This window comes from Nyctibius grandis, chromosome 27 (assembly GCF_013368605.1).
Source record: "Nyctibius grandis isolate bNycGra1 chromosome 27, bNycGra1.pri, whole genome shotgun sequence".
In the NCBI taxonomy this organism is placed as follows: Eukaryota; Metazoa; Chordata; class Aves; order Nyctibiiformes; family Nyctibiidae; genus Nyctibius; species Nyctibius grandis.
In genome coordinates this window covers 599322-621153 of record NC_090684.1, presented here as the reverse complement: position 1 = coordinate 621153, position 21832 = coordinate 599322, and the positions used below count along the sequence as shown (strand labels likewise).

At 56.5% G+C, this 21832-nt stretch overlaps 1 protein-coding gene across 1 annotated transcript; it reads left to right on the top strand.

The window, feature by feature from the left end:
- The first annotated feature begins 8890 nt into the window (after positions 1 to 8890).
- On the top strand, positions 8891 to 14497 carry TAFA3 (TAFA chemokine like family member 3). The gene is made up of 4 exons (XM_068419512.1): positions 8891 to 9005; positions 12750 to 12899; positions 13063 to 13187; positions 14486 to 14497. Exons 1-4 carry the CDS (start codon positions 8891 to 8893, stop codon positions 14495 to 14497), a joined length of 402 nt encoding a protein of 133 aa, XP_068275613.1.
- The last annotated feature ends 7335 nt before the right edge of the window (positions 14498 to 21832 follow it).

The window sequence follows — 21832 nt, the reverse complement described above, 5'->3', positions numbered from 1 at the left end:
GCATTAGAGGCCTATATGAGATGCAGGCAGGTTTATTAGCAGATACACACATGTTTCTTCCCTGCATCTCCTGTTAGTGGGTCACTGTACTACAGCTTCCCATCACTGATTGTAGCGATCTCTGAGCTCCTGGACAAGCTGCTCTGCTGCCAGCACCGAGCTGCCCCGCTGACACCATCCCCCTGCTCAGAGCTTTTGTTCCCCTGCCTCCCCGCAGGGCCTGTGCCCCCTTCCCAGCGGGACCCGTGTGTTCTTGTGCCTCGGGGGGGGCCGCAGCCGCCCCCAGCCCCTCGCTGCCCTCGAGCCCCGCTCGGTCCCGCCGGGGCGGGGTCTGCCCGGGGCCGGCCGGGGGCTGCAGGCAGCCGAGCGGGCGCTGGATGGCGACACAGGCTGCGCCACGGCCCGGCCCCGCCGGGGGGGCAGGCGGTGGGGAGCGGGCTGCGGCGGCACCGGGCGCGCAGCCCATCACCACGCCTCTAACCCGCTCCCGGGTGGGAGCCCGGCGGCCTCGGAAACAGCCAGGTACAACGTGTTTCAGAGTGCCCGGGCTCTTCCAGCTCAGTGCGGCTCCCCATAAGCTGCTCTGGGGTCTTTCAGAGGCGGGGGGCCAGGGAGCCCCGTGCTTTGGCTGGGCAGGGAGCGGTTTGCAGCCCTGGCTGCTTCACGTATTTCTGGAGTTGGCTCATGGTCCTCTGGTGCCTTCTGGCTGTGTGCGTGCCCTGGGAGCCCCGGGGAGCACGGCCGGGAGCTGTGGTGGGCAGGGGAGCAGCAGGCTGGGGCCAACTGGGAGCAGCTGTGCCAGCCCAGAGGCCACCACCCCTCTGGTCCCTCTCCAGCAGCCCTGGGTCCTCTCTCTGCTCCAGCAGCCTTCCCCCTTATGGTATCTCTGTCCTGCTGCTGGTCACACAAGGGGGTCTCAAACATTGAGTGCAATATCCTTTGTGTTACTAAGGTTGAAAATCACTGGATTCTCCGGGGAATGTTTCTCTCCTCCGTAGGGCTGCCAATCTGCCCCGTGCTGCTGAGTCACCAGGATGCTTTCCTTGGAAAGAAGGAAACGGCAGTTTCCAAAAGAACTTCTGCGTAAGGCTGATCCTGGTTTGTGTTTGGTGTTTCCGTTACGCTAAGCACTGCACAGAAAGAATGGTCTGACATAAAAGCATGCTGCGAGAATGCCCCCTGAAACAATGCAATGCTGCTAACACTTTTCCAAGAAAGACGGATGCATTTCCTCCTATTCATCCCACCCGCCAGTTCAATGCAAGGTTTCCTCCTTGTCTGTGACTCCGCTGTTCCCCTTCACAGGGCTGCCTGGTGCACGACCTGTGCGTGTGCCTGGGGATGCAGTTACAGGCTGAGTCAGACTATGGGCTTGGGGAGGCAAATGCCAGTAAACAGCCACTTTGGATGCCAGCAGCTCTGTCCTTTGCCCTTCCTGCCTGGGATGCCTGTGCTTTCCCTGCCCTCCCATCCCTCCCTGCCTGAGCATGGGGCCAGGCACTTGCTATCCGTGGGAACGGCTTCAGGTGAGCCTTCAATGCTTTATTTGGCAGATATGCTGTCCTGTGTGATTCCTACCAAAGCCACCAGCTTTCTGCTTCCAAACTCAGCTCTGGAGACACTCCTCCACCCCCAGGCTGCTCTGAGCTCTTCATAGCAAAATGAAACTGCAGGGCAGCAGCCATGTGTGACTGAGGAGGAAGCGGCTGTGCCTGGAGAGCACAGGCACCAGGACTAATAATCCCCTGCCAGCCTGCTGCCGTGATAAACACAGATTTTAAAAATTAGTAACACAGGAATTAGGCTTAAATTATGCTGTTTTGCTTAATTTCTTGTGCAACTGCTTAGCATTAAAAAAGCCTTTCTAAGTCTCATCATTCAGCTATGCTGCTGAGCCCCAAAGGAGGTAGGATGAAGCCAGGGGTATTTCTTTGTGAAAGAACGACATGTTGGTAGCATTTAAGTCAGAACAGAAGTAAATTAAACATAGAGATCATAAAAGTACCAGAGGATGTTTTAAAATAGGCTCTTTGCAGCAGTGCATTAGTTGACTGCACAGCTTTACTGTGTAATGAGCAATATATTAATTTATAATTAGTGTAGTACAGTGAAGCTCAGCAAATAGCTCTGTGCACTCTGGATAATTCATCAACAGAAGAAGCAGCTCTTAATGGTTTCCAAGGTTTGCCTGTCCCCTGTAATTGGGAAGTTCAGAATTTATTGTTACTTCTTTTAAGGGATAATTTGATTGCAGCCACACACACGTCTTTATTCTGTATCTGCTCCTGCTTGAGTGCAGAAAAGCCTGTGGAGCGTTGGAGCTCGGGGGGTGTGTGTGCCCTCTCTGCAGGTGGGTGTAGTCACCAGATGACGTGGTGTTGGTGCAGATTTCCTGCAGGCTGGTACCCTCACCTCTCCCTGCTGCCGAGGGGGGTCAGCAGATCAACCTCCTTGGGTCGCGTGGCTCTTCCCTGCTCTGCTGCTCCCGAACCGACTTTACCCCTTTCCCATCGCCTGAGGGCTCCTCATGCTGAATTCTGCTCTCAGAGGCTTCCTGAGTCTCCTCATGTGACATCACCTGACAGTAGGAATACAGAAGGACAACAGTAAATGTGTGGTAACAAGGCTAACTGGAATTCATGGAGCCTTTGGGGATTTTATTTTTCAGTTTGGAAGCTCAGACCCACATCCCAGAGGATGCAGGGACCCAGAGCAGGACTCGTCCCTGCCTGTGCGGTGGGAGCCCAGGCTCTGGCTCCCCGGACACCCTCCCTCCTGCGCTGCTGCATTGGCAGGCTGGGAATCCACGCTGAAATTCCCTGTTGTCAGCAAAGCCTTCTGAAAAGGGAGCAAAATCCTCAGAGCTGGGTGTTCGGTGCTGAGACAGCCTGGAGGCACCGAGGGCTTATCGAGGAAGGGGATAACCTTGAATCTTAATTCAGTGACCCGCTGAAAATCGGGTGTGACAAATCTTCCCCAAGCATAAAGTGTGAGGAGTTCTGCTTTTTCCAGCTTTAATAAAATAATTTGTATGCCTCTGCCTATTAGCAGCTGCAGGTAAGTTGATTGCACTGGGGATTTAAAGTCTTCTGGTGTGCCCATCCGCCCTGGCACAACATCTAACCCAGGCACTTGTCGTAAACCCTGAGTTTTCCTCCTGAGAAGAAGCTGCTTCATCATCTAGAGAGCACAGAAGGGTCCCAGGTGTGTTGGCAGCCATCCAGTCTGGGGGGACAGGACTTCTTACATGGCAGCGAGAGTATTCATCACTAAGATTTTCTAGTACAGTTCCTTTCCTGGCCAAACTTGTCTTGTTGTGGATACTAAGATCTTTCTCTCCCCCCACACAGTAAAATAACGGGCTCCTTGAAGAGTCACAGTCAGGGCAGAGCAGTGCTGAAGGCTGCTGCTGGACAACTGAATGAGAAGCCGGAGGGGAGGAGGAATTAGTGTGCACTTCCAGTGTAATTTAAATGAAATCAGTTTTACTGAAGTCTTAATTCTTCCCCTGCATTGAAGTGCTGTGATGTGGAAAGCAGCAAGTTTGTATTTCTGTACCATTACATCAATAAAGAGCTTGATTTTTGTAGGCTTCCTTATTGAGTAATCTGGCCTAATTTAATTGAAATTTGGCTGGTGTGAAAGGTAGTTTTGATTGCATTTGCTCTTGATCATTTCCATTAAAACTTTGTGATCTGAAAAGTAATATGTTTGTGTTTACTTATAGCAATAGAGACCTGGATTGGCAGGCTCTCTATCGAATTACCTGATGACTATAAACAGCAGATTTAATTTAGTTTCATATTGATTTTTGCCATTATTATTAAAACCCTCTGATCTGAAGAATGAGATGCTTGTATTCCCTTAATATCTTATTACTGGGGTTTGGGTTAATCTTGTAGAGCTTTTCCCTTCTCTTTTGAGCAACCAAGTCTAATTAAATGGAATTTAACATATGGCAATTTTGACTCTATAAAGGGGGGAAAAAGAACCCTGTTCCCTTAGATACAATAGCAAAGAAACCTTTTCTTACCCTGAGCCTCTTAAAGCCGGGGTACTTTCCCCTGGCTCCCTATGTACGTTTTGGGGGGACTCTCCCCCCAGGAAGGGGCCAAGGCCTCGGATCCCCCGGGAACTGGTGGGTCACCGCGGGGCATCTGCCTTCCAGCCTGGGCACGGGGTGCTGTGCCAGGGGCTGGGCGCTGCCTCTGCCTCCTGGCCGATGCTGGCCGTGCCCCGCTCTCTGCTTTCACCACCACTAATTGGCTTTACGGCTCTGAGCTAGAGACGTTATAAACCAAACCAAGATTAAAGAGGGACAAGTCTGCTGCGGGTGCACAAAGGGGAGAGAAACCTTCCCTGGTGGGGGCCTGTCTCTGCCCCGCATCCTTTCCTAGGGAAAAAAACGGGAGCAGCTGATGTGCGGTGCCGCAGGAGCAGGGCCCGTCCGTTTGTCCTGGCTGCCTTAATAAGCGCCAGGGCTAATTGGGGCGGAGCAGTGGCCTCGCAGGAGGGACCGCCGGTGCGGTGGGTCGGTGCGGAGCCGGGCGCGAGCCCGAGATCGCCGGTGCCGTTGCCGGTGCCGGGCGGCAGGGGGCGCTGCGCGCATTGGCGCGGGCACCGGCACCGGCACCGGGGCGGCCCCGCGCCCGCCGCCCCCGCCCAGCCCCGCACCGAGCCCAGCGCCGCCGCCGCCGCCCGGCGATGCCAGCGGCCCCCGGCCGCAGCGGCCCGCGGACGCGGCGCTGACCCGGCGGAGCGGGCGGGAGGACGGCGGCCATGGGCAGCGGCGGCCCCGGTCCGCACGGACGGCACCGGCAGGTACGTGCGGCCCGGACGGAAAGTTTGGGGCGGGCGGGGCGGGACGGGACCCCCCGGGCCGGCCCCGGTGCCGAGCGCGGCGCAGCGGCAGCGCCGTCGGGGCCCCGCGCCCCTGCCCGGTCGCGGTCCCCGGGGCGGTGCGGGGGACGCCGCGCCCGTCCCGCTGCGGGCTGAGCCTGGCCGAGGCAGGGCCGGTACCGGCCGGGGCGGGGGAGCCACCGGGCTCGGCGGCACCGGGGGCTCCGCGGCGGGGTGCGGGTTTGGGGTGGGGGGCTCGGGCGGGGCTCCGTGCCGGTCCCCGCTCTGTTACAGGGGACTCCGCGAGGCGCGGGCACCTCCGGCCGCTGCCTGCCTGCGGCGGGGGGCAGTGCCCGCCCCACCGGGGCCTGCCTCTGGCCACCGGGTCTGGCAGGGTCCTGCTGCGGGGGTGACTCTGGCCAGGGGTGCGGGTTACCCCGGGGAAACGGTTCTGCCGGCCCTGCGAAGCCGCGTGCGGTTTTGGGAGGCAAAGCGCTGCGGGAGGGCGCCGGGGTTAGAGCAGCCAAAAACGCTTCATCACCCTGGCGGGGGGATCGAGAGCGGGTGCTGCCTTTGGTGCAAGCCCTCCCCTGCAGCCGAAGCTTCAGGCAGGACGGGATGGGACGTGGGCTTCGATCTTCCCCTGCTTTGTTCCTCTCTGCTGTAACTCCTTTGCCCCGGGTGGACCCGCTTCTGGTCGATGCCAGGCTGCCAGCGGCAGCGGGGCGGTGGGATTCACGGAGAGAGGGAGCAGGAACGGGCCATTGCTTGGGTGGAATTAGAGTTAAAAACTCTCCCGCTCACCTTGGCTGGGAAGGAAATGCTGCAGATGCTGGAGGAATGTGCAAGGAGCTGGAAATAAATCAGTGTAGAGGAGCGGATGAGAGCGCACGCTTGGGGGAAGGAGTCCGCTGCGTTCCTGTGTGCCCCCCTGCCACCTCTTTGCCAGGTTGGAGGGCACGTGCCTCGCTCTGCCCTCACAGCCCATCTGTGGGGCTGGACCACTGTAAGTGCACACCGAATAAGAGCTAAAATGAAGTGTGCAGAAGGACTGGGCTCAGCCTGGAGCCCTGGGGCTCAGGTCAGGCTCCTCTGCGGTGGGGTTTCCCCTTGGGGAGGAGCAGGGCAGCGTTCAGGGCAGCGTGGAGCACGGGAGGGTGCGGGAGTTACTGCGTGAAGCTCCCGTCAGCGCAGCTCCGTGGCCATGCCAGCCTCCGGGCGCTGCCCCAGCTCTGCGGCCGCGGTAGCTCGGGCTTCCCAGCTTTGCCTGTAGCTGAGCATCCTCAGTGCTGCGAAGGGAGCAAGCATTTAGCCAGTCTGCTGGCTGGCACTGGTGAACCCGAAGCTGTGGGTATGGAGGTTGCTGCTGTTGGTCTGTGCTCAGAGGATCTTGCTGAGCAGCCTCTCCAGGGACCCCAAGCTGCATTTAGCACTAGCAGCTTGTTCCCAGGATGGGCAGCAGCAGAGTGTCTCGGGGGTCCCGGGCCCGAGCCTCGCAGCCTGTGCAGGTCTGAGCATTTCCTTGCCTGCCCGCGGTGAAGGATCCAGCGCTCAGCTGATTTCCAGCCTCGGGGGAGAAGGGAGATGCCTTCTGCCAGGCCTGCCCTGCTGCTCTTGCCCTCTCTTTGGCTGCTGGAGGCAGAGCCGTACCAGAGCCTGTGCCGTGCCTTCCTGGGGGACTGTGGAGGTGGCTCCTTGCTCGTCAGCATCTTTCAAGGAGGCGTCAGCTGCTCGGGAGACTCCGCAGCCTCTCCGTGCTGCTGCCATCGCCTGCTGTGCAGCCCACGGCGCTGTGCTTCGGGGCGAGGGAAGGACACCTTCCCTGCGGGCACGGAGCGGGCAGGGCGCTCTGGGGGTCCAGCCCTCCCTCTCGTGTGAGGGGGCATTGGCTCGGCCACTGCTGTCACAAGGTTTGCCGGGTACCGTGCGGCACAGCAGGGATGCGCAGGATGGTCACGGACTGCCACGGCGCAGTCCTGCCTGGAGGGTGGCAGCTCTACGTGTGGCTTTGGTGAAGAAGGAGGAAAAAGCCTGTGGATCCTGTGCCGGGCAGCGTGGCCGGGGTCTGGGAGGGCAGCGTGGAGCTGCTCCCGGTGTGCCCGTGTGCTGGGGGAGCTCGGTGAGGCTCCGGTGCGGCGATGGCCCGTGTCCATGGGGAGGGACACGTGCAGAGGAGCAGCCATCTCTTGCCACACTGGCTCCGACTGAGCTTTATCTTCAAAGAGATCTGGGCACTTTGCAGTGACTTCAGGTCCCAGCTCAGACCCAGAAGGTGGGAAGCAGCTAACAAGAAATGCTAATGAAAAACTCCACAAAATTCCAAACAGAACATAACAGAAGAGCGAATCCTGGTATTCTCAATCAAAATTAAGTGCTTTGACGTGCCAGAGCACCACTCTTCATTCCAAAATGACATTCCAGGCTGAAAAATTTTAAGTCAGACCAAACATTTGTAGCTGGAGTCTCACGATGATGGAGGTTGAAAACTGTCAAAACAGCGATTTCTGCGCAGCTGTTTTGTAACGGGAGTTTGTGTGAGCGGGAGCCCCGGGCGCCTGCGCGGCTGCCGGGGACGGGGCCTCCAGCCTCGTGCTCCTCTGAGCCCCACGGGCTCCTCCCGGCCGCCGGCGCGGTGCCTTCCCCTCCAAGGGCGGCGTGGGCAGCGCGGCTGCATTATTGATGACGCTGTGATTTATTTATGCTTCCTCGGCTACAGCAAACAGCGCAGCCTCTCCCAGCTGAACACGGCTCGTAGCGGGAGCGCGTCCCTGTCCTGCGTGGGACACGGTGGCCCTGTCTCCTGGGACCTCACGAGGCCCGTAGGGTCCCAGGGCAGGAGCTGGGGCCGGGCGTGCCTGGCCCCGCTGGAGGGGCTCTGGAGCGTGCTGTGGGGCTCCGCGCTCGCACCTGGGGCGAGGGCTGTGCTGGGGCAGGATCGGTCCCTTGTCACCGGCGGGTGGGGATGGAGCCAGGACGGAGGGCAGGACGCCTGCGTGGCCGTGCCCGCCCCGACCACGCTTCAGGCTGCTCCCGGCCAAGCTACTATCCCCCTGCACTAATTACGAGTGTTTTCTTACCTCTCAATTCTTTGCTAGCATAAAATATGTGTTTTTGTGAAGACATCTTTCCTTTTTTCTGGGCAAATGTCAACATTTTTGGTGACATTTTCTGATTTTTTTTTTTTTTCCAGCTGGGAGAATCGAAATGGAAAATATCATTTTAAATCAGCATTTTGGAATGAAACATTTTTCTTTTTTGAAATGTCATTTTAAAACGGAACAATTCATTTTGAAATGCTTCAAAACAAGAAATGCCCTTTTACCACCTCAAATCACTTTGATTTGATTAAAAATGTCAGTGTTTTCCGTTCCGGCACTTCGTTATAGGAGTGTGTTTCACTGTCTCAGCCTGGTCCAGAGCAGATAGAAATCTAGAAGATGGTTGAAAATTAGAGGTTTCTTCTCGCAGCAGCCCAGGTTTGATTCTGTGCTCTCAGCAATAAAACTCAGGAGCAACTCCTCTGAAGCGCTGGAGTCCTGCTGCTGTTGGATGGGGCTGAGCAGGGTGACAGGCTGGGCTCCCAGAGAGGCTTTGGTGTGTGCGAGGGGCAGGCGTGCGCTCCTGTGCCCCGGAGCGTGTGCTGACGTGGGGTCCCCAGCCGCGGGGTCCCCAGCCGCGCCATGGGGTCCCCAGCTGCTCCCGGGGGCCTCGGCGATCGCTGGGATCGCTGCCCGTGCTCCTCTCTCTCCTTCCAGATGCGCTGATGTCTGCCCCTCGCGCGGCCCCGGCCTCCCCGAGCTCGGCAGAGGCGCAGGTGCTGGTGTGAAGCCCCGGTAAGAGGTAACTATCGCTGCTCCGTGCTGCTGCCGGTGTGATTTCTCTCTGTCCCGCTGCGATGGCCCGTGCTGCTGGAGGGGTCCCAGTCCCACCCCGGGCCTCGTGTTTTCGGGGGCTGCGTCGCTGCGCGCAGCAGCATCAGTGCGGGGGGGCTGCACCTCCCAGCCCTCCTCAGCCCCTCTTCCTCCGCGCGTCTCTTCTTGTTTTCGGTAGAATGAGTGAGAGGGACGTACAAAGCCTGAGCAAATGGGTTTTGGTGCTCACTCTCTGCCTTACCACGCTGTGGGGAAGACTGACGCTGGCCTCCACCCACCACAGGAGCCATTCAGGTAGGGGAAGCGACGTCCTCGCTACGCTCATCACGCTGCTGTACCATCGCCCTGGGCCCCTGTAACACTGGCGGTACCTTGGGGTCTCCATGGGGTGCCCGGGGTGGGGGTTACGTGGGGCCGAGGTGTGTGGCGAGGGTCCCTCGTTCCTGGGTGGGAGGGCGAGCACAGGAGACCTCGGGTCATGGTGTGCACTGGGTGCAGGGGCCGATAGCCCAGGGGACCTCGGTGTCCGTCCCCATCGCTGGGGTCTGGGCGGTGAGGATGAGCGTGCTGAAGGCGCAGGGCCTCAAGGTGCGCCAGGGGAGGTTCAGGTTAGACATCAGGAAAAATTTCTTCACAGAAAGGGTTATTGGGCATTGGAATGGGCTGCCCAGGGAGGTGGTGGAGTCGCCATCCCTTGGGGGCTTTTAAGAAAAGGCTGGATGTGGCACTTAGTGCCATGGTCTAGTTGACATGGTGGTGTCAGGGCAATGGTGGTGTGTCGGGAGGGGCAGGCTCCAGCCGCGGGTGCCCGTACGGGTTCGTCTGTCAGACGACGGCAGGACACTGTCAGCTCTCTTGACGCAGTCCAGGCATTTGTTTTTGTGCTTGCCGGTGTGAAGCGGTGGGGTTTGCACAAGCAGTTCACGGATGTGCACACACTTGCACATGCAACGAAGGGGCACGGAGCGTGATGCAGAGTCTTGAGGTGACAAGGCAGTAAGAAATCCCAGCTGGCACGCAGTGATAATGAGCAATAAAAACAAGCCTGCTTCTTTCCAAACCCCCTTAAATAATACATGCAGCTAAGGCAGTAGTGATTTTAAGACTTTAATTATTTAGTGGATATTAGTAGCAGAGCAGTTGTAGGGATTGTGGGTCGCTCACGCCCGGGGCTGGCCCTGAGCTGCTCGTTCCCCAGTGTCCCGGGCCGTGCTGCCCCCTGGGCAGAGCCCCCCGGGCCCCCTGCTCCGCTCCCCGCCGGGGCTGGGACCCTCTGCCCCCCTCCCGGGTGCTGCCGGGTCTCTGCTGCGCTGCTCAGCCCTCCCCGGGTCACTGCCGCCCAGGTAACAGCCCTTCAGCGCCCAGGAGGAGGGGGTTTGGGCACAGGGGGTTTGGGCATTGCCTGGCAGTTCCACACATCCAACTCCTCCTCGTTTTACGGCTCTCACCAGCCAGCAGAGCGATATCTCACACTGACCGTGTGGAGCGGTGCCCACGCCTGCCCGAGACACACAAAATGTGTCATTTCAGGTTATGCCATAAAAAACCATGTTCTGCCACTCACTTAAAGGTCAGCCAGAGCACGACAGCATTTTTATTTTATTTTTGGATGCAGAATTCAAAAGCCTTGTGCTCTTACAATGCTTTTATGGTGCCATGAGATAAGATTTTTTTTTTAGAAAGGGTTCCAGTGGGGAAATACCAGTTAAATGGGAGGGAGAAGCGTGCCAGAAGCTCTGGAACTTATCCCAGGCTCTCTGGGGCTTTCCTGCTCTCTGTGTTAAACGCACCAGCCATCCCATTTGCATTTTCAGTCCTATCTGCTGTGAAGTTTCCTGCAGCTCAGCAAAAGCTAAAGCGCCCACAGGGAGCTCCCGAGGAGCCCATCGCTCTCCCTGCGCTCGGGCTCCAGCTCCGTCCTGGCTCTTCCCAGGCGTGTGACACGTGGCGTGGCAGGGAGCCCTTGGGCACCGCTCTCCTCCCAGCACCCCTCGGCTCGGGGCTGCTCATCTCTTCTGCAACGAGGAAACAGCAAAGTCTCTTGCTGACATCCCGGGAATCACCGTGTCTGATGCTGGGGGATTTGTTTTCCCAGGGCAGGATGTCAGATGCTCACAAGACCTTTAGGCAGATGAAAGTGTTTCCTGGCCCAAGAGGGGGCCCGGTCCCAGGGGTGTGTGCTGCTCCCCCAGCCCATGCTGTTCGTGCCCTGGGGGGTGCCTGGCCTCCGTGCTGCGACCGTTTGTCTTTGAGGTGCTCACGGTTTGAACCCCGGAGCATCTCTCGTGTGCCGTGGGTTTTGCCATCCCTGCGCGGCCTGCCCAGAGGGCTGGGGGCGAGGGGTGAGCTGGGGATGGACCGTGTCCGTCTGTCCTGGTGGGAGCGCCTTCCGTGTGTCCGCACGCCCGCAGCCTGCCGGGGTTCCCGGTGTGACCCGCGGGGACACGGCGATGCCCTCCGGAGCCGTGGGCCCAGCGCCGTGTGCTGCAGGGAGGCGGGGGGGAGGCGGGTGTTGCTTTATCTCCGTGCTGCACCTTTTTGCGCAAATTAAAAGGGCTTTGGCGTGTCGGCGAACCCTTGTTGCACGGCTGTAATGAGCGATTTCTCAGTTCTGTCTGGCTCTGCCTCGGCTGAACCTTTTTAAATGAGCTGAAAATGAGAAGCCGGAGAGCAGAAGTGAGAGGGAGCAGAGGGGTCGCCTGGCCCTTCCTCCCGGGAAGAGCTCCGCTGATGGAGCGTCGCGGGGAGGCTTTTGTTAAAGGGAGTCAAAGCCACAAATACACGTGAGCACCCACTGGAGGAGGGTGTAAAATCCCCTGTTGCGGGGAGGGGGGTCTGTGTCGGGGTGCACGGGGTGGGTGAGTGGCTCCTCGTGGTCCTGGACTGGAGCGTGGTGGGAGTGTGCGTTCGTGGCCAGCCAAAGCCAAGGCCCGCTGCTTATTCCTCAGATTATTTGAAAAATCCCGTTAACCATAAAAGCAGGGCAAAACAGTCGCATTTGCTCTGTAATGAGTTGCTTTCATTCTCACTTTCACCAAAGTCTGCCATTTCTGCATACAAAAAGAATGGAAATTATAATTAAAGCTGAATTATGATGGCATTTAAAAGGGAGGATAAAATTTATGGCCAGAGATGCTGTTACAAAATACTTCCAGGATAGGTAATTGTGTAATTATTACGGGCAGAAATGAAAGTGATGGTTCATTAGAAGAAAATGACCATGAAATAACAATAAATAAAGCCAAATTAAAGCCGTGATGCTTGCATGTGCCAGGGGGTGCAGGGCGCAGGGGTGTGGGGCTCTGGCACGAGCCCGGCGGGCACAGGCCGCGCTCAGGTCACGGGTGTGGAGTCATCCAGCCCCACTTGGCTAATTTGTATTGTGCGTGTGTGTGCCATTACCCAGCGAGTCATTGATTTGCAATGCTAACGAGCTTCTCAGCCCACATCCCAGAGGTGATAAGCCAGCACATTAGTTTTCTTTCTTCCTTAATATTTTAATGGCCCTGGGAGGGGGAGCAGCGGAGCAGCCCGGGTTTCTGATGGAGGCCGTGACATTTCTGCGTCACTGCAGGGCGATGCCATCCTGGTCCTCCCTCCTCCAGCCAGAGGCCGGTGCGCGGTGGCGAGGCAGGAGCGTTGCTGTTAGCTCGGTGATGCTCTGTGGGAAGCCAGAGGCAGCACAATGCGCCGTCCCCTTGTAGCAAAGTGCGCATCTCGTTACCAGCTGCAATTAACTAATGTGCTCATTCATTTCAGTGAAGCTCTGGGCTCGGCCGTGGCGAGAGGCTGATAGTTCTGGGCAGGACGGGTGTGAGGGCTGTGGGAGGCAGGGGGCTGGAGGGGACCAGTGCTGCTCCTTACGGGTGTGCTGGGGAGAGGCGTGTGTGTCGCAGGGGCAGGGCTGTCCGTGCCGGGCTGGCCCGGTGCCTCGGTCACGGCACTCACCGGCGGCACGGACCGGGGTGGTGGTTGGGAGGTGGCCCGGGGTCTCCAGGGCGCAGCCCTGTGTGACGGCGGCCGTTTGTCCTCCCGCAGTGCACGTGGAGCCCGGCACGTGCGAGGTCATCGCGGCTCACAGGTGCTGCAACAAGAACAGGATCGAGGAGCGCTCGCAGACGGTGAAGTGCTCCTGCTTCCCGGGGCAGGTGGCGGGGACGACGCGGGCGGCCCCCTCCTGCGTGGATGGTGAGTGCCCCGCGGCCGGGTACCGGGAACCCCCCGACTGCGGCTTCCCGAGGGCACGCAGGGCCGGCACCCCGTCCCCCCCAGCCCGGAGCAGCCCCCGCTGGCCATCGCCGCGCCGCTGCCCCGTGCCACAGCCCGGCCGCTGATGGCCCCTCTCCCCCAGCCTCCATCGTGCTGCAGAAGTGGTGGTGCCAGATGGAGCCGTGCCTCGACGGGGAGGAGTGCAAGGTGCTGCCCGACCTCTCGGGCTGGAGCTGCAGTAGCGGCAACAAAGTGAAGACGACCAAGGTACGTCCCTGGCAGGGTGCTGGGGGGGAGCCAGGCTGCGCTCTGGGGCGAGCACAGCCCCGGGCAGCGTCCCTGGAGGGTTCCCAGGGGCAGGGGAGAGCGGCTGCTCCGGGCCATGGGCCGTTTGTCAGGGTGCACCGAGGCAGGGCGGCGGGGCTGTGCTGTGCTGCTGTCACCGTGCTGGTGGGGCTGGGGAGTAGCACGGAGCCCGAGTGGGTCCCACAGCTCTGCTCTGCCCACGAGCAGACGTGCTGGGGACGGTCCCGTGCCAGCCCAGGGCTGCTCTGCTGTCCTGGCTGCTCCCCAGCATCTCCGGGGCAGCAGGATCCTTGTGCCAGCCCCGTGGCACGGCCCCGAATCCGTCCCCACTCCCCCGTTTGAGGCAATCGTCTGTGACACAGCGCTGCATCATTATTGTTTTCATGGCTTGCTGAATGCCCCAAAGAACAAGGTATAATTAAAATTTTATCAAACTCATTAGTAATTACGTATATGCCATGGTTAATCAGTTGCATAATTTTGTAATCATTGTTCTTACTGTTGAGTGTCATTATTCCTTACGCTTTAGTTGTTCTCACCCCACATCCCCTGCCATAAAATTATCGTATTAAGTGGTGTTGGGGTTTTTTCATTATTGCTGTTATTTCTGTGCTCAGAAAGCACTTTCGTGCTCAAGTGTTTTTACGGATGGCCAAGAAGGTTCCCAGGCATCCATCGCTGACCAGTAGCTGCAGCACTGCATTTAGCTCTCTGTCTTTTTCCCATCTCAGTATTGTTTTTTTCCCCCAGCTGCTAACTTAGCCCAAAGCCTCTGCTCTGCCTTTGCTGAGCTGGGCTCTCGCTGTGGACCGTTCCCGTCTGCGGGACCCCAGGGCTTCTGCCCTCCTCCTCGTCCAACAGCCCTGACCTCCGTGGCCACCCTCCCACACCCTTTTGGGCCCCTTGCCCTCCCCGAGGAAGGCTGCGGTTTGGAGATGCAGATCTGTGTTTTCAAAAGGATTTTGGGTGCCCCATTAGGAGCTGTGCCGAGGGGGCTGGATTTGCCCCTCCTGGTCCCCTCTGCCCACAGACCCCCAGCAGAAGCTGTGGCCAGAGCACGGGGTTCACAAACAACCCGTGAGCTCAAATTTGGAACGACCACCCCATTAGATGAACGCGAAGAGCAAATCCCATTGGCATCTCCCGAGGCTGTTCCCTGACGGAGGAATCAGCTGGGCGTGTTGGGTAACGCACCCGCTGCAAACAGACGGACCGTTTCCATGAGCAGGCGCCTGCCCACCCTTCTCCTCTGCCCGCAGGTCACACGATAGCCTCCGTGCAGCTCGGCCCGCGTCCCCGGGGCCGCGCGGAGCCGGGAGCTGCAGGACGGGGTCCGGCCGGGTGCTGCCAACAGAGCCGGGATGCTGCGGGGCTGCCAGGACGCCGCGGGGCTGCCGGCCTGTGCCCGCAGCTGGGACTGTGCCAGGTACTGGATCTGAGCATCCGCCGAGCCCCGGCTTCCCCACAGGCTGCAAGTACAGGACCCCAGCACAGCTGCAAGGCTCCTGTCGCTCCACGGTCCCCTCCTACCCCGTGGACGTGCTCACTGACTGAGAAATGGGCTCATTTTCCCATCCTCTTAAATAAGATACTCCGGTAACGTGAGAGCTGTTGACAATGCAGAGACAGACGGACAGCGGTCCCCCAACATGGGCTTTATTCTGACATAGCTGAAATCGCTGCTGTGAGTCGCCTTCCCCTGTCCCCCAAGATGTTGCATCAGGGTCGCTGTCAGGAGTCGGGAAGTCGATGGTTTGTGGAACCCTCTCCCGTTTGGCTCACGGCTCCTGACCGTGTCACCTGGGGGCTGGGGGCTGCGCCGGTCCCTGGGGCTGTCTGACACCCGCCAGCCCCCGCGGGTGGTGAGGTGTCTCCGTGGAGCATGCTGCTGGTTTCTCCTTCCTTGGTAATTGCATTAATCAGGCTGCGAGTTTAATATCTGCTCTCTCCCGCGCGAGTCCCGGGCTCCACGGTGCTGCTTGTGTTCGCAATCACATCGCAGAATTACATGCAGGGAAGCCCTCGGGTCTGGCGAGCCTGGCGCCGTGTGGATGCCCAGCCAGACACCTGGCTTCATTGCATTAATTAAAAATAAAGAGAAATGTACGCTCTGCTGGCCCTGAGCTCGTGCCCTTCTCCAGGACGCACCGTTTCCCCTGGTGTGGCAGCTCGAGGGGGAGAGGACGGGACCCCCGTGCTGCTTCTGTCAGCGGGGCTGGGGACCCCGGGGCTGCTGCACTGGCAGGGCCAGTGGCACGGGGCCGGTGGCACATGGCCTGAACAAGGGTATCATGGTGGGGGAGTGGGGCAAACCCCTCCCCAGGAGCCCCAGCCCGGCTCCGTGTCCCACACAGGGACGTGGCAGCTCAGGAGGGGCCGGGGCTGGAGCCGGCGCGGGGGCTGGAGCTCTGGCTGCCGCCAGCGGGACTCATTATTTAGGCGTTTTTGTAACGGGGTACGTAATACCTGCTCCAGGTGTGATGTAAATACCAGAGTGTGAAATAATAAATTCATTTTAATCTCTGCAAAGGGTCTTTTCATTCAGCGGTGAAGGGAGGGCTGGGAGCGCTCCTCTCACCGAGCTGCTCCCCTCCTGGCAGGGAGATGCTTGCCGGAGGAACATGCTGCAGCCCGCAGCACTGCTGGGTCTATCTCCTGTCCCTCGGGGGAGCCGGGGCAGGACGCTCCTGCTCTGTCTCCCAGTCCTCCTCCCTTGCACTCCCTTTCTGTATTTTCAACCCTTTCCCTTGGCAGGACCTTTCTAGCAGGAGCATTAAGCCAAGGAAGAGGGTGACGGAGATGGGGACATCCCTGCGCTGTGTCTGCCAGCCGCCTGCTCCCGTGGCCGGGGCTCTGTGCGATGCCCCGTGTCTTTGGTCCCTCGGCGGGACGGTGCCACCCCCGTGGCTGCCTCAGACACCCCATCCCCTTCTCTCCATGTGGGACCGCATGGGTGTGCCTGCGCAGCAGAGGTCTGCGAGGCGCCGAAGGGGCCATTAGTCAGAGGAAGCTGTCACAGTTAAGGTACTTTCAATATAATCTCCCTGGGTATTATAATTACACCCCATTCAATTAGTCTTCAGGAAAAAAAAGCCTTTTGTGTTAAGGTTTGGTAGAGGATTATTAGGGAGTGAATTAAAAGACAAGGATCCCATTTTACTTCACAATAGTAAAGGCATAATGTATAAAATACCCCAAAACTACAAGCTGACTAAATTTAGAGCTGTGCTAGGAGGTGAAATGAAAGGTAAAATGAAACCCTTTGAGCGGCTATGATGTGCAGTACAAGGGGGGTATTATCTGAGAAATAAGATAGAAACATAATTAACCACCCGGCATTATGCTGAAAGATGGCAAATTGAAATGGGAGACAAAAATTAGGTGAAATTGCAGAGCAGACTCATTTATTTCTGCTTTATAAATCGGTGCTACCTGTCAGCAGTAAGGCAAAGCCCTCCCGGAGCAGGAGCTTTCCGACTTAGTTGCCTCCCTTGCCCTGTAGCAGGGAGAGGCAGAGGTAACCTCTGCCACCTCCATCCCACTGCTGCCACCCAGCTCGCTCCTCTCTGGCCCTTTGGTTTATTGCTGCTTTTGCAAGGAATTGAAACAAGGACAAGAAAAAATCTTGTCTTTCCCAGAAGCAGCAGGATTTTTGCTAGAATCACCTCAGCTGCTGTCGAGTCCCGCTGCCAGGACGAGGGGCCGGGGGCTGCGGGCACCTTCCCCGTTGCCTCACGCGGTGGGGCTCCGTTAGAGTCACCAAGATGAAAACACGACTGCACAGTGTTTGCTCTGGTTAATAAGCTGTGATGGGGCTGTTTGAAGCATTAGACGCTCTTCCAAAAAACGCGTCCTCATGTTTTATTAAAGTGTGCGTTTGTGGAGATGTTCTTAAGGGAATGAATAAAATATTCATTCAATGTTGCTGTGCGATAAAAGCAGAGTCGGGCGCAAAGCAGGCTGCTGGGGTCCCCTGCAGCCCCGGCCCTGCTGCAGGCAGCCTGGCTCCTGCCGTGCCCCAGGAGGGTCCCTGGGGATGGTGGCCCTCGCTGCCACCTGCCCAGTGGCCCTGGCACAGCCCCCACTGCAGAAACCCCTCTCTCCATCCAGCCCGGAGCAGGCGGTGCTGGCCAGGGCTGCTGCCCCTTTCCCTGCGCCACCCCTGGGGCTGTAGCTGTGACCCGGTCACTCTCCCCCGGGAGCGACCGCCCGGTGCGGGGCTGCCGCAGCAACCAGAGGCGCACGGAAAAAGCAGCGAGGGAGATGTTGCCATTGGACGTGTGTGTTTCCCAGCTGCTTGTTAATCTCCCGATTTACTGCTGGTGTTTGATTTCTGTAGCATCACTTCATAGTAAAGGGATTAGCTGGGACTGTAGGTCTTCTCTTTGGTGCTCGTCTGCTGGGGATTACTGAGAAATTTTGTAGTTAGCTAATGGGTCAAAGATGTAATAATGAAAATATGTGTATGATTTTGTTGACGTTTGCAGGAACATTCAGTCTATGATCTGGCACTTGCTCTCCCGGCCCGTTCAGCATCCCCTGCCGCCCGTCTCACGGGGGTCCCAATCCTCTGCCCGCAGGGCACAGCCGTGGGCAGGCAGCAGCCTCGGGCCAGCAGCGTGCCGAGGTGGCCAGGAGACGCCTCGGGCAGCATGCCAAGTCACTGCGAAGTGTGGTTTGAGTTTTTCCTGCGCACATCAGTGGCGACAGAGGTTAAGATAATATTAGGAGGTTGACCTGAATATGAATAAGTCAGACATCCCTAATAAATGCCTGCTGGCTGAAAGCTTGGACAAATTAGCACATGCTCCATTGCCTTCTAATGATGCGCTGCTCTCTGGTCCCGGCTTCCCCACACGTGGTGGGACCCAGTTGTGCCGGGAGTCCCGGGCAGCAGGACTGGCCACCTCCCTCGCCGTCACCTCCACCTCCCCTCCCCGGCCCAGCCTGGTCCTCTGAGCCACCAAGAGAGAGATTCTGTGAGCAGAGAGATGTAGAATTGATTTATCGGGGGCCATGATCAAGTAACGATCTGATTAAATACTTGTGGATGCATTCCTATTAGTGAGCTCTAAGTCAATCAATGATTTAAATGCAGTGGGAATCATGTCCTGCGATTATTAAAGGGGCTGAAATCATGTTGCATTAATAACAATAATAAATATTGTGGATACTCAGTGCTTTAAGAAAATTAGTCGATGAGTTGTGAACTCTCTGCAGGAGCTGCGAGGCTGGGAGGATATGAATATGGATCAGCGGGATTATTACACACACCAGCACCAAGGGACGAAATTAAAGAGTGTTTAAAATTCTGTGCAAAGACAAAATGTAGAATACGAAAACTTTTGCAATCATTTATAATAATGAAATTTTGATTAGAAAGCCAGGATCATGCATAAGTTATTGCATCAGCCCTCCGGGCCAAACAGCGCGTGGGATCCGTGGGAACGTTTGTCCTGCTGAAGCACCCTCCGGCCGGCGCTCGCGGCGCTGGTGCCTCGGCCCCGGGGGTACCGTGCGGGGAATCTTCTGCGTTTTCTGCTCTTATGTAGTGGGGAAAACAGTATATAAATTATTTAAGCAGGTAGAAGATAATTAACTCTAATCAATCTGGATTCTGCCCAGGTTATAGCTCTGCAACAGCATTAATCTTACTAATTACTTAATATTACTAACACTGTTTTCAGTGAGTTCAACAATGCATTCAGTGAATCTGGCATTGAGTAATAGGTGTAAAGTGATTGATTCTGAGTTGAAAAACCCTTCGGTACTGCAAATCTGACCGTTTTGTTCATCAAATTATCACTCTGAGGGCATTCAGGAAGGAGCAGCTCAGTCTTGCAGGGAAATTTTTTCATTACACTGATGGGTTGTTCTTGGATTGCATTAGAGAGGGTGTTATTTCGAGAACATTGGGAAAGAAGAATTTAGACTAAATTAACAGTATCTCTGATAAACAGTTATTTAGATTACAGGGTGAGATTAAAAGCCTGGTGGAACTGGAATTAGAGCTCCATGGTGATCACACCACCGGGGGGTTTGGGCAGGATCTGTCCAGGCGTCCGCTCAGAGGCTTTGCACAGCTGAGCACGGGGGCACGAGCAGAGCAAACCTCCCACAAGGAAATGCTGTTAAAATCTTTTGGAAGAAATTGGAAGATTGCCCACCTGTGGATGCGGTGCCTGGCAGTCCTGCCTGCGGCGTCGGGCATCTCAGCTGCGTACCAGGCAGAACGAGCTCCAGCCATCAGTTTCCCTCGCCTCACTTCCAGAGGCAGCTCGGCTGCCAGGCTGCCGCGGAGCCGGGGCCTGGAGATGTGCCACCAGATGCTGGGAATGAAAGAGAACAAGCAAACCTGCCTCTTGAAAACTAAGCCACTGTTATTTGGGGTGGGGCCATGGGACTTGGCATCAAGTTCCCTCTTCTATTAATCAGTATTTGTGTTGGTTTTAATTAGTTTTGATTGCAGTTTACAAATGTAAATGTGTCTCCCATGACATCTCCCTCACCTCCTGGGAACAGGAGATGAGTGTTCAGTGTAACAGCCTCTGAGTTATGCGCAGGAAGGAAAGCAACCAGAAAAGCTCCGTACATCCACGGCGGCGGTGCGGGTCCTGGTGATCCCCATCTCAGCCTGTGGTAAGTGCTACCTAAACACACAGCGGAGAAGATCCTCGAAGGGAGAAGGGAAACCCATCCGGATGGTCCTTCAGAGGAGTGTCTGATGCTCTGAGGACAGGTCCAAGGACCATCCCTTTGCCAACGTGAAGTCTGCCGGAGTTACCTGTCCCGCCGAGCTCGGGAGGAGGAATCGTGGCCGCGCCACGCTGCGGGCTGGGGGGAAGGTGTCCCACTCCTGCCACCCACGGTGACACCAGGCTCAGCCCTTGCAGCCAGCTGGGAGATGCCTCGTCTCCGTCAGATGAAGGAAAGCTTCCTCCCTACGAGGTTAATGCTCTTGATTCACCACCCACAGGGATATCATCTTTCTTATTAGTGTTTGCCATTTTATAGTTTAATTAAGGTCACCCAGTGGGCCTGTAAATGACATCTTAATTAATAGCCTACAATATCTGTTAGTGCCAGGCAGGCTTGCTGGAGAGCCAGTACCCCAGGAAGAGGGAGTGAGGACAGAGGCGGGAGGCACGCGCGCCGTTAGTAACCTGCGAGGAGACTGGCTGTGCTTGCCCTGGACAATCAGCAGGGGCATTTCACACCTTCAAGGCTTGTCTCTGTCTCTGGCGGTTGTTTCCCCATTTGCCCTTCCCTGGCCAGCGCAGGGCTCCCAGCTCCCGCTGGCTCCTCGCCCCGACGGCAGCGTGGTCCCAGATTTACACCCCGGCCTTTAGTCACAAACCATGAGATAATGCAGACGCCACCTCACCGGCCCGTAAATCGGGGTGTGTGACCCACGACGCGCTTTCGACTCGCCGACGTACCCGGATCCATCTCTCGTGATTTATGACTCAGCCTTGTGACTTATTGCAGAGTCAGTCATAGTTCAGAGCCAGCCTATAACTCAGACCCATCACGCATTCATCAGCGGCACAGGACTTGGGTAGCTCGGGGATAACTTCAGAATTAATTGTGTTACTTATGAAGTTGCTGACATGACTTATAAATTGCCACATGGTCAATAAATCAGTGAGACACCTGAGAAATTCATCATATTTTTTTTCAGTCAGAAACCTCATATGCCTTATAAATCAGACAGCGGAACAGCTTGTTGTGCATCAAACCCACCCTTGGAAAACAGCTTTTTGGGGAGAAAATATATTTATGGAATAGCTGTCCCAAGCTGCTTAACAGAGTTAAAGAAAACGTAAGGGCAGATGAAAGTGAAATGTGTTATGGAAAAACACATGTCACCGTGCCACGCCGCAGCACCGAGCCGGCCGGGAGCCGCACACCGGGGCACGGTCCTGCGCGCCGTGCGGGGACCACCGCTAGCCCCAGCGTGCTGCCTGCTGCTGCTGTTTCCATCAGCCCCCTGCTCGGAACGTCTGACAAATACCCTCTTAATGATAACGATCAATACATTCGATGAAGAATCGGGTTTTATTTAATGTGCAATTCACTTAAAGCCTGACACATCTGTTCAGATTTATTAAAGCAATTCTTGTACATTGACTCGGTACTGATTGATTCCCTGAAATACATTTTAGTGGGGCTTTAAAATCCCAGCAAGATAGACATTTTCTGTATCCTGCATTTAAACTACTACAAATGCAGCATGTTCTTATCAGTAGGTGTCCCTTTGGAATACAGAATCACCCTATTTTTGTTCCATATAAAATGCATGGAAGAGATTATTCAGGACATATTTAAAAGATGGGGCTTTTAATGAATCTGTGGACAATTTACCATAAATTACACATGGAAATGTAAAATCTAATCAACTAGTTGCATAAGCATAGCCATATGTGCAGGAGTTTCACTCCTGCAAAAAAAAAAAAAAGCAAATTAAATTAATATATTGGAGATTGTTTGAATACATCAAGCAGATTTTTCAAGTATTTCCCCAAGAAACAAAGCCCTGTCACTAACAGAATGGGAATACCTGCTGGTAAATATTTACGTTAGCGGCTTTTGATGGAAAAACAAAA